Raw genomic sequence first — 12,805 nt, forward strand, 5'->3', positions numbered from 1 at the left:
AGAGAGAAGAGGCCACACTGTGCTCTAGTTGAGGTGTCCACCCACAGACTTCAATTTCAACAAGAAGTACAACTGCCTGCGAGACCCATAAGTGCATTTTGGAGTCAAGAAACGCCATGTGTGAAGGAGACCTAAAGGATATTTCCACTTTGGATCACTTTTGAGTGCACGTCTCTAGTGACGAGCTAATCAGGGAACATAAAAGGGGGTCACTGCTGGGAACGCTCACAGTCTTTCTAAGGTTACAGCTCAGAAAGGGTGCAGCTCTCTTCCTGTAACTGCCACAGCTTCTAACAGCATATGGCTGGGGGACTTCATATGAGCACGTTCAACCAGCTCAATGAGACGGACAAAAAATAAGGAAAAGAACAAACAGCAGGTGGCGCAATACAGATATATTTTATTGAATATCTCACTGGCTATGGAAATTTTTTAATCACAAGCAATTACAAAAGTATTCAGATCCAGGTGCTGGTTTGGAAAATGTAGAATATGTGTTGTGACCCAATCCCTTTAAACAGTCCTATATGGACAACTCTTTTCCAAATATATAATTTTTGTATTTTTATTTTGATGATGACCATTATAAACGTGCATCCTTATCTGCAGGTACATACCCTTTTGTGACATCGTCAAACTGTACAGTGGGAGGCGTCTGCACCGGGCTTGGAATCCCCCCTCAGAATATAGGGGAAGTGTACGGTGTGGTTAAAGCGTATACCACTAGAGTGGGCATAGGAGCTTTCCCAACAGAACAAATAAATGTGAGTATGCTGAGACGGCAGAATTGTAGGTCTGATGGACACGTGCGATACATTTTACATTACAAGAAATTAGGAAAATTACATTAGATTTAGGGAGAACAGTCCACTGACCCTTTTGCTTTCATTGCAAGCCACCCACCGGACCCACGCACGTGGGGGTCACCTGCATAAATAGCTTTACCTATACCATCCCCCTTCTTCCTGTCTTGCATGAGCAGTGCAGTGAATTACGCAAACCCCATTGAAATCCATGGGACATCTGTGCAATTTGTGTATAAACCAAGTCGTAGCAGCTCTCTACTGATTAATAATGGGGCTCTGGTCTATTTCATCTACGAGCGAAGAGGCCATCTAACGTAGACAACCCATTTAATAGCTGATTGGGGGCATCCAACTGCTTGAACCTTAAAGGGATTCTCTGCTTTGGATAATCCATACTTGTTAGATGGGTCCCTTGACAATGAGCAGATCACATGCAGTAAACCCCGCTGATCGGTTGTTATCGATGGGGAACCTGGCAGTAATTGTTTGATTTCCCTGCAGCGCCACCAAAGGGGAAATGAAGCATTACATGGTGCCTATTCATGGGTTGCCTATGTAACACAGGACAGCACAGGTCCTCCAGATTGAGAGACACTCTTACAACGAATTCTGAAAAGAAGACCCCCCTCTATTAAAGGGGCTATGCCATGAGTAATGTAAAAATAAAAATCAGTTATCATATAAATGGAAATGGATGGAAATCTCTTTTTAACAAATTTAGAACCAGCCCTGTACCTCACATGGATCCAGAGATCTCCCCATTCATTGCTGCAATTGCTCTGCTAGACTTATTTCAAGTTGGGACATCAGGGGTGCGCATTTTCTCAGGGGGGACACATGTCCTTTCTGCTGTAGCTGAAGGATGGAACTGAGCATGTACGTCAACCTCAGTGAGCTGGACAGAGAATTTGGAAAAAGGGCAAACAGCAGGTGGCGCTATACAGATAGATTTAAGTGAATAACTCAGTGGCTATATTGAATTTTTAATTACGTGCAATTACAAAAGTATTCAGATCCAGGTGCTGGTTTAAAAAATGTGGAAAATTTATCATGGGATGACCACTTTAACTCCCCTTAAAGTGAAGGGTGAGGGCAATATTTTACGCAGCTTACTTCTTTATCTCCTGCTGCCTAACACAAGGTCTACCAATTACAATCAATGGGCCAACCTTGTGTCTCCTAAGTGATGTCAAGCATGGCTGAGGGGAGCCAAAGGGACACTGGGTGTACCTGGAAGAGCTCTACAGTCCCTTTGTTTTAAAGATCATACATTTAGAGCCAAGGCGAATTGGCCATAGACCCTACAAGGAAATTTCCCGGTAGGGTGACGCATTGGGGGGTCACCCAAGCCCTCTTCATGGCCACCAGTCGGCTACATAAGGATCTGATTCTCTGCTATGCACCCTCCTGGATTCAACTGTATAGCCATACAGTTGAATACTGCACTGTGGCGCAGGTGGCAGTATTATGTGCTGCACTGTGATATTTGGTTCTGATGGGGCTTTGCACTATGGTATCACTGACTCTGCCTACTTCTGTTGTCCCTACCTACATATTTTGCTCTGACTTCTGTCAATTTGGACCCACCTACCACATGGGCTCACTTTTAGGTTTTTATCCCGTGCCACTTTATGTTTCCAGTCTGCCCCTGTAGTCCGCCCCTGTTTAGCGCAAATCCTGTAGAATTTTCATTGAAAACAGATTTAAACTTATAGACGAACTCTGAAATCCTGTTCCATCCATTTTTTTAGGTAGACGAATGTAGTGAAGGTTTAATTTAGGTCCTCATGGAACGCTTTGTCCTTTTGTCTTTCTCAGGACATCGGCAACCTCCTTCAGACTCGTGGTCACGAATGGGGAGTAACCACCGGGCGGAAAAGGAGATGTGGCTGGTTAGACCTGGTCATTTTAAGATATGCCCACATGATCAATGGCTTCACTGTGTAAGTCTGTCTATAGGGGAATTCACATAGAAAGTAAACACCACTGCAAACACATAGAATTTTAGACACCAATTTATTTTTCTTTTAAAAACTATTTTATTCGTATTTCATGGCGTTTATGGTGAGTACAAGCTGTTATCTCAATGCAAAATTCTCCTGCTGATTTCAGTGTCCTCAGTCTGCAGCAGTTGTGTAGCATTCAGAGAAGACCACATTGCCCATTTCGAAAAATAATCTGCTTTTACCTATAATTAGAAAGAAAATGTCTGCCCTTTAGGCTCACTAAGCTTAAATACATCACGTGACCTCAACACAACTTCTCTAACACAACATGTGGGACAATTGCACTTGAAAGAGTTCCTACAATTCCAGGTGCATTTTCAGAAAAAGCTGTCATGTGTGGACATGAGGAATAACACTATATGGCCTGCCCTGCCACAGGGGGCAGTATTGCACCTTTCTTGGGCCCTCCTGCTTCTGCTAAATATGTGTGGACATGAGGAATAACACTATAGCTGACCTTCATATGGCCTCCATTTATCAGCAGTTTTCCCCTCTGTAGGCTCCATCTCTAATTGTTTTACCTGAACTAGTAGACTAGCTGCTATGATGTCTCCCATACACAGCACACATAAATAAAATGGGATCCTGCTCCCCCAATCTCTATTCAGACATATATAGAAGCAGCAGCAGCATGGAGGACAGTGTAGCTGTTACTCCAGCACTGGAGTAAGTCAGTAGAAGCAGCAGCATACCTTTGGGAATATGGGGCACGTTTATTAGGTCCGGCATTATAGATGCCGGTCTTAGAAAAGCACTCTAGCTGGCGGTGGGTCTGCCGAAGTTATGAAGTGGCGCCAGTTTTAAATGTAAGACAGCTTCCTAGCTGTGTTACATTTAATCCATTTTCTGCGCCTAAAACCCGCCCGTCCCCTTCCCCGCCATGCCCACTATTTCAGACCTGGCGTGAGCGGGGCAAAGTCGCAGATAGAGGCGCAACTAACTGTTGTGCTGCCATCTGCACCTGAAATACGCCCTTATTTAGGTGTATTTCAGCTTAGTAAATGTGTTCCTGTCACTCTCTAGCAGCTCCCTGCTCCTCCTCCCTTCCCCACCATAGAGCCCTATGGGCAGAAGCTGTAACCTGGCCTCTCAATGTATGGATTCCTGTGATTTTATCAGTGAATAGACAGTGAATCAATGTAGGGGGTATGGGGATGAGAGGAGTCTGGTAAGTGGAGAAAGAGGCGTTTATCTGCTATAAGATATATTACAAAGTTTATCTTTATATTCGCTTAGGTTAAAATGTAATGTATTAAACAATTTGATTTGTATTTTCAGCTTGGCGCTCACAAAACTGGATATTTTAGACACTCTGGATGAGATTAAAGTTGGTGTAGCATACAGACTCAATGGGAAGAGAATCCCATACTTTCCAGGTTTGTGATTTTCGAATCTTTTGATAGACGCAGTCCTATGGGGTTGCAAAGCAAGATTTAAAAATACATGCACCTCAATGGCAGTGCAAATTATTTTTGCTATCAAAATGCTGGTACCCTTTAATCCATGTGAACGATGGCGCAAAGATTAGGGCAGCCGGGACAAGGCGGCCACATTCTAACCTCCTGTCTGTTATGTCTTATTTTTATAGCAAATCAAGAAATTTTACAGAAGGTAGAAGTGGAATATGAAGCGATGCCAGGCTGGAAGAGTGACACCACAAGTGCCAGAAAATGGGAAGACCTTCCTGCCAAGGCACAGAACTACATCAGATTTGTAGAAAACCACATCGGAGTGCCAGGTAGGTGCACCTACCTGGACCCCCAAAAATTTAGTGGAAGGCCAGGAATGTTATAACAAAAAAAAAAAAAAGAGAATCCTTACTTACCTGCTTAATCCCCAGGGCCGATGTTTCCAGTACGCTCGGCGGTCGGTTATTCAGTGATGATGTGCCTGACTACTCGCTGTGACAACCAAAACCAACCACAGGCCTCAGTAGTCACTTGAAGTAGTCAAGTGTGTCATCACAAGACCACCGTTGCAGCAATAAAGTGTCAGACTACCCCAGTTGGGGAACTCCTGTTTTTGCGACAGATACCAGCTTTGTATGGATTTCATTCTTAAAGGGGTTATCCCATGATTTATGTAAAAAAAAATGAAAAATCAGGACATCATATTAGGACATGAGAATCTCTTTCTAACAAAGCTAGAACCAGCCCTGTACCTCACATGGATCCAGAGATCTCCCCATTCATTTCTTCAATTGCTCTGCTAGATTTATATCAAGCTGGAGGCTCAGAAGGTGTGTCCTTTCTTCTGCAGCTCAGGGGGGAATGTCCTTTCTGCTGCAGCCCTCTCCCTATCCCTGTCAAAGACTGTAACTAAGCATGTGCGTCCACCTCAGTGAGGTGGACTCAGAAATAAGAAAAAGAACAAACTGCAGGTGGCGCTATACAGATACATTTTACTGAATAACCCGGGGGGGAGGGGTATACAAAATTGTTCATGACATGTAATTACAAAAGTGTTCAGATCCAGGTGCTGGTTTGAAAACAGCTGAATATTTTTTGTGGGACAGTCATATGAGAAGTGACTTGAGCTTTGTTTTTGCTTGCAGTCAAATGGGTTGGCGTTGGAAAATCAAGAGAGTCCATGATTGAGCTGTTCTAGAGTTCAGTACGTCGGACGCCCCCCGCCGGATTCCTGCACCCCCGCCCTGGCAGTGTCCATAGAGAATAGTGTGTACTACAGCGTATTGTGGACCCGCTGCGGGAACGTTTTCCGACTTTGTTACAATTGGTGACAGCCTACACTTGTCTCATTAAAGCCAGTTTGCAATAACGTGTCTGATGCTCATTTTGCAAAGTAGAACAGGATTACAGGGGTAGTTGATGGATACAACTTACCCCCTATCCACATGATAGAGGAAAAGTGTCTTATTGGCGAGGGTGCGGCCGCTGCCAATCATGAGAACAGGGGCCCGTGCTCTCCGTTAGAATGGAGTGGTGGTCACACATGCACGCTTCCGCTCCATTCAGCTCTATGGGGCTGCGGGAGACAGTTCAGTTGAACGGAGCTGCAGACACCCATGTGTGTCTGTGGCTCCATTCAAAGGGGGAACCCGGGGCCCCTGTTATATATATATGTGTTCTCAATTAGGAAAATTGAATAGGCTTCTGCCAGACACCTCTGGGGGAGGCTTATCTTCTTTAAAAAAAAAAAAAAGGATCAGGCATATTGAGATTCCATATCTCTGTCCTTTTTTTTCCCAAGTTTTACATCTAATCCACATTAGATGGTCGGCCGGCCCTGCCAAAATTGGTAGGTTTGGCCGATTTAGGTCTAATATGTATGACTACCTGTAGGGCTCATTCAGACGACCGTACGAATGAGTCTGCATCCATTTCAATGGGGCCGCAAAAGTGTGCTGTCCGCGTCCGAAGTTCCATTCCGTGGCCCCGCGGGCAGGAATATGCATTTCTATCATAGGGCCGGCCATGTGCGGTCCGCAAAATGCGGAAAGCACACGGCCTGTATCCGTGTTTTGCGGATCCGCAATTTGCAGATGACAAAACACGGTCGTGTGAATGCACCCTTACACTGAAGACAACAAGACAACATTTGACTGCCTCAGGCTTGGTTAGCCTATGCGAGGGAAATGTGCGGCGGCTTAGGGCTTCCCCGAGAGGGAAGCTCTATGCAACCACGTTTTCCCATTGTCTCGTTGGTACTACAAATTGTCTATTCCAAGGATGCCCAACCTGCAGAACTCCAGCTGTTGCAAAACTAGCATGCCCGGACAGCCTGCAGCTATCATCTTACAGCAGGGCATGATGGGAATTGTAGTTTTACAACAGCTGGTGGGCCGCAGGTTGAGCATCCCTGGTCTATTCATATAACTCTACCCGATGACATCCATATGCCCAACTAATACACCATTATGTAAATGTACTTTACATAATAGAGCTAGTGTGGGCATCAACTACAGCTCCCATTGAGGATGTCATCCAGCTTTCCTGGGTTCCACACTGTAAAAATATATCTAGACTGCCGAGGGTTACTTATTTCTGTTCCACTTACCAGGCTTCCGTCACTTCCATCTTCCCTGTAAAAGGTAAAACATGGATCAAAAATTCTTCTCTGCACTAAATCACTATAAGAATAAGAAATAAAACTGGGACAAACCTGCAGGTCCATGTTATAGGCCTCGTCGTAAGCCGTCCTCCAGCGGTAAATCTCCGGTTTACCGTACACGTCCAAAGGAATAGAGCGCAGTTTGGGGCAAGTGTCTTCTGAAAACCTGACCAGAGTCTTTGGTGGGGAATTAAAACGTACGGTTCTACCTGCAATACTACAAACACGCACAAGACAAAGAAACAATAGAAATATATAGTTACAGAACGATAGAAAATATTTACAACGAAAGACAAAAAGAATGCAAACAGTTTTACCAGTGCCCTGCTTTATGATTGTGGGGGTATGATAGGCTCTTCTCGATATCCATGGTCAGTCAGCACCTGAAAAACAACAATAAATGGACAATAATCATGAAAATGATAATAAACCAGACCTTTAATATAGTAAGTACAAGAATATTAATGTAAAAAAAAAGTATAATTTTATATATATATATTATGGGGATTCGCTCTGGTAGACAGGGTAAGCGGACGCAGTACAGAGGCAAATTACCAGTTCTTAAACCAAACTTCCGTGTTTATTCACACATAAAGCAAAAACAAAACGTCACTTTGCAGTCTTGATGTTAGTTCACACACAATGGAAAGTTCACATAGCAAAAATCACCTTGTTGGCAGTTCTGCCTCCAGCAGTCCATAGCAGGCTTTTAGGGGGCCCTTTTCCCTTACAGACGGGTCTCAGCCCTCCATCACAGCACAAGCCTCAGCTCCCAGCACATACACCTCCTGAGCTCCACTGGCAGACTGAGGTAATCCTCCTCACCTGGCAGTGCTGGCTGGTTTTTAGGCCTGGCGAAACCCGGCCTGGAACATGGGGAGTAGTCACCCACCCAGCACTTTGACTACTCCCAGTAAGAGCCGTCCCGGATCAGTTATACAGCCATACTAACTATTAAGGTGTCAAACAGCAACTGCTGCGGACACATAAAAACCGTCTCTTACTCCACCGAGGCCAGGAACCTCGGTGACACGTACCTATCATCCACGATGATTTCTTGTTCCTCGTACCTTCTTACAATATATGTATGTATATATATATATATATATATATATATATACATACATATATATATATATATATTAGACACCTTCAGGCATTTTTTTATTATTGCATTATACTCATTTGGAGATAAAAAACTATTTTTTTAAATTGGGTTTCATTAAACATTTTCAGCCTTTTTTGAGATACAGGGGTTAAAAAACAGTTTGCAGATTATAACTTCTCAGTCCCGTCATCTGATGTCTCATGTGAAACCTGATCTCCTCCCCTAATAAGCACTAATTTATACCATATACCATATTTTGTGCTCTGCCGAATCATTAAGGACGGGGTCAGGGGGTCTGGCCATGCTGGATCTCCCTGACTGCTGTTTATAAGAGGCAGGAACTTTTTAGCAAGGTAAATTCAATAAGGGCCCCAGAGATCAGGGGGCCACTTGCTGCCCACAAGTGGCTGGCTGATTAAACAGACTAAGGCTTCATGCACACGACAGTTTTTTTTCACGGTCCGCAAAAACGGGGTCCGTGATCCGTGACCGTTTTTTCGTCCGTGGGTCTTCCTTGATTTTTGGAGGATCCACGGACATGAAAAAAAAGTCGTTTTGGTGTCCGCCTGGCCGTGCGGAGCCAAACGGATCCGTCCTGAATTACAATGCAAGTCAATGGGGACGGATCTGTTTGAAGTTGACACAATATGGTGCAATTGCAAACGGATCCGTCCCCATTGACTTTCAATGTAAAGTCAGGAGTCCCTTTACTTTCACACTTGTGTTCATAATGCAGACGGTGGCTCCGTTCAGAGCGGATCCGTCTGCATTATATTGTTAAAACATTTCTAAGTGTGAAAGTAGCCTCAGACGGATCCGTCCAGACTTTACATTGAAAGTCAATGGGGGACGGATCCGTTTGAAAATTGAGCCACAGTGTGTCATCTTCAAACGGATCCGTCCCCATTGACTTACATTATAAGTCTGGACGGATCCGCTTGCCTCCGCACGGCCAGGCGGACACCCGAACATAACTTGAAGCGTCCCCATCACCATGGGAACGCCTCTACGTTAGAATATACTGTCGGATATGAGCTACTTCGTGAAACTCATTTCCGACAGTATATTCTAACACAGAGGCGTTCCCATGGTGATGGGGACGCTTCAGGTTAGAATACACTGCAAACTTGGTACAAGACTGCCCCCTGCTGCCTGGCACCACCCGATCTCTTACAGGGGGATATGATAGCACAATTAACCTCTTCAGGTGCGGCACCTAAAGGGGTTAATTGTACTATCATATTCTCCTGTAAGAGATCAGGGCTGCCAGGCAGCAGGGGGCAGACCCCCCCCTCCCCAGTTTGAATATCGTTGGTGGCACAGTGTGCGCCCACCATCGCCCCCCCCTTCCTTCCTCTATAGTTAAAAATCGTTGGTGGCACAGTGTGTGCCCATCGCCCCCCCCTTCCTCCCTCTATAGTTAAAAATCGTTGGTGGCACAGTGTGCGCCCACCATCGGCCCCCCTCTCTCTATAGTAGTAACAACCATTGGTGGCAGTGTGCGGCCTCCCATTCCCCCCCCCCCCCATCATTGGTGGCAGCGGAGTTCCGATCGGAGTCCCAGTTTAATCGCTGGGGCTCCGATCGGTAACCATGGCAACCAGGAAGCTACTGCATCCCTGGTTGCCATGGTTACTTAGCAATAGTACAATTGTAGAAGATTCATACTTACCTGCCTGCTGCTGCGATGTCTGTGACCGGCCGGGAGCTCCACCTACTGGTAAGTGAAAGGTCTGTGCGGTGCATTGCTAAAGAACTGTCACTTACCAGTAGGAGGAGCTCCCGGCCGGTCACAGACATCGCAGCAGCAAGCAGGTAAGTATGAATCGTCTACTATTGTACTATTGCTAAGTAACCATGGCAACCAGGGCTGCAGTAGCTTCCTGGTTGCCATGGTTACCGATCGGAGCCCCAGCGATTAAACTGGGACTCCGATCGGAACTCCGCTGCCACCAATGATGGGGGGGGGGGGAGATGGAGGGGGGCGATGGTGGGCGCACACTGTGCCACCAACGATTTTTAACTATAGAGGGAGGAAGGGGGGGGGGCGATGGGCACACACTGTGCCACCAACGATTTTTAACTATAGAGGGAGGAAGGGGGGGGCGATGGGCACACACTGTGCCACCAACGATATTCAAACTGGGGAGGGGGGGTCTGCCCCCTGCTGCCTGGCAGCCCTGATCTCTTACAGGAGAATATGATAGTACAATTAACCCCTTTAGGTGCCGCACCTGAAGAGGTTAATTGTGCTATCATATCCCCCTGTAAGAGATCGGGTGGTGCCAGGCAGCAGGGGGCAGTCTTGTACCAAGTTTGCAGTGTATTCTAACTAGAAGCGTCCCCATCACCATGGGAACGCTTCTGTGTTAGAATATACTGTCGGAAATGAGTTTTCACGAAGTGAAAACTTAGATCAGAAAAAGCTTTTATGCAGACGGATCTTCGGATCCGTCTGTATGAAAGCAACCTACGGCCACGGATCACGGACACGGATGCCAATCTTGTGTGCATCCGTGTTCTTTCACGGACCCATTGACTTGAATGGGTCCGTGAACCGTTGTCCGTCAAAAAAATAGGACAGGTCATATTTTTTTGACGGACAGGATACACGGATCACGGCCTCGGCTGCAAAACGGTGCATTTTCCGATTTTTCCACGGACCCATTGAAAGTCAATGGGTCCGTGAAAAAAAACGGAAAACGGCACAACGGCCACGGATGCACACAACGGTCGTGTGCATGAGGCCTAAAGGAGCAGACATACCGCATGTGCAGCCGGTTCATCTGTATAGGAAGGGAGGTGGGCAGAAGGGAGATGTGCCCGGGCTGCACTGCTGAGCTCAGAGTGGGGTTTAGTGGGCGATCAAGGGTTAAATTAAGGGCTCATTTTTTTTATTTATTTTTTCGGCCCGTATGCGGAACCATTCCTTCGATGAGGTCACACAAGAAAAAAAAAACAAACTTAAAATAACTCTGTATGTCCGTTCCACCAAAGAATAGAATATTTTGGGCAAGGATAGGACTGTTCTATTAGAGGCCAGCTGTTACATTCCGCAAAATACGGAATGCGCGCTTTGCGGACCACAAAATAGGTACGGTAGTGTGCATGAGCCTTATTCGGGGGTTAATTAAACTTTGCTTGGAACCCCAAAAATGCCAAATCCGCCCATGCTGAGAGGCTGCCACAGACCCAGGGCTTCCTACTAGCATCACCAAGTATAATACAATTGTGGTTAGATATTTCATATTTATTTTATGTTTTACACATATATATAACTGGAAATGCCCCGTTACTTTAGATTTATGTGCCTTTCTTATTGTTTTATTTTCAAAGAGCAAAGAAGAAATATAAAGGTTATAAATCCATGTACATGAGATGTTGTCTTACTTGTAAGCCGGGAGCACTCGGTGTCCTGTGAGTCCAGTTTGTTGTCCCTGTTACCAGGAAACAGTCAGAAAGGCGACCAGGACTGTAACCACGAGCTCCTGCCTTATAGTACGGAGAGCTTTCCGCACTGTAACGTAACCAACACTATAATACAATTTAGAAATTATCCCTTTTAAGCCTCGGTCAAAGTTTGTTCCTTGTTCTGGAATCTCAGTGACTTTGCCGCACCCCCGCGTTCTGATTTCCTGCATGGGATATAGGGCTGGGCGATATGGCCTAAAATCTATATCACAATCTAAGGCCTCATGCACACGACCGTTGTTGTGGTCCGCATCCGGGGGAGCAGTATACTTACAGTCCGTGCGGCTCCCGGGGCGCTCCAGAATGACGTCAGGGCGCCCCATGCGCATGGATGACGTGCCATGCGATCACGTGATCCATGCGCTTGGGGCGCCCTGACGTCACTCTGGAGCGCCCCGGGAGCTGCGCGGACGGTGGGTGTGCTGCTCCCCCGCTCCCCACTACACTTTACCATGGCTGCCAGGACTTTAGCGTCCCGGCAGCCATGGTAACCATTCAGAAAAAGCTAAACGTCGGATCCGGCAATGCGCCGAAACAACGTTTAGCTTAAGGCCGGATCAATGCCTTTCGATGGGCATTAATTCCGGATCCGGCCTTGCGGCAAGTCTTCAGGATTTTTGGCCTGTGTCAGGACCTCTTTAAATCTCACTGCTCAACACTGGGCCCCCCCACTCTTTAGAACAAGTCACTTGAACAGCTGTTGTCACTATGGCCGCGTTCACATCACCGTTACATTTTCTGTTCTGATCAGTCCGAAGAACAGAAAACAAAATATAAAAAAACGGATCCTGTATTTAAAGGGAGTCTGTCAGCACATTTACCCCTAGCGCTGTAGCCGTAACACAGATGATTAAAACTGTACCTTTATATGCTTTTGTGGACTTGTAAAACTGCCAAAAACAAACTTTTATGCATATGTAAATGAGGGCTCGCAAGTGCCCAGGGCCATGCCAGCCTCTTCCTCTGCCCGCCCATCTGTTGTCTCTCCCCCTCAGCGAGATCCCGGCCTACGCGATGACTTCCTTGGTCGGGGCATGCGCATAAGCTACTGCGATGCCGTGCCAGCAATGGGCATCGCAGTGCGTATGCCCCGGCCAAGGAAGTCATCGCGTAGGCCCGGGATCTCGCTGAGGGGGAGAGAAAACAGATGGGCGGGCAGAGGAGGAGGAGGCTGGGCGGGGATAAGAGCCGAAGAGGCAGAGCTGCCTGGGCACCAACGCGGTGGCCGCCGCCCTGGGCACTTGCGAACCCTCATTTACATATGCATCAAAGTTCATTTTTGGCAGTTTTACAAGTCCACAAAAGCATATAAAGGTACCGTGTTAATCATCTGTGTTGCTATG

The 12,805-nt window shown here is 46.3% G+C and overlaps 1 protein-coding gene and 1 long non-coding RNA gene across 2 annotated transcripts in view; one reads left to right on the top strand and one right to left on the bottom strand.

Moving 5' to 3' along the window:
• Positions 1-5,590, top strand: part of ADSS1 (adenylosuccinate synthase 1) — a 44,728-nt gene extending 39,138 nt beyond the window's left edge. The window contains exons 9-13 of the mRNA XM_044272276.1: positions 610-764; positions 2,625-2,749; positions 4,091-4,188; positions 4,401-4,550; positions 5,367-5,590. Coding sequence (XP_044128211.1) covers positions 610-764; positions 2,625-2,749; positions 4,091-4,188; positions 4,401-4,550; positions 5,367-5,419 — 581 coding nt within the window. The 3' untranslated portion in view covers positions 5,420-5,590. The remainder of the gene's footprint in view (positions 1-609; positions 765-2,624; positions 2,750-4,090; positions 4,189-4,400; positions 4,551-5,366) is intronic.
• Positions 2,775-11,410, bottom strand: LOC122921940. The gene is made up of 5 exons (XR_006387072.1): positions 11,382-11,410; positions 7,201-7,266; positions 6,935-7,100; positions 6,830-6,854; positions 2,775-2,994 (listed from the first exon to the last, which is right to left on the bottom strand). It is a non-coding gene; the product is annotated as an uncharacterized LOC122921940 (long non-coding RNA).
• Positions 11,411-12,805: the final 1,395 nt, after the last annotated feature.

Source organism: Bufo gargarizans, chromosome 11 (genome assembly GCF_014858855.1).
Source record: "Bufo gargarizans isolate SCDJY-AF-19 chromosome 11, ASM1485885v1, whole genome shotgun sequence".
NCBI classification, from domain to species: Eukaryota; Metazoa; Chordata; class Amphibia; order Anura; family Bufonidae; genus Bufo; species Bufo gargarizans.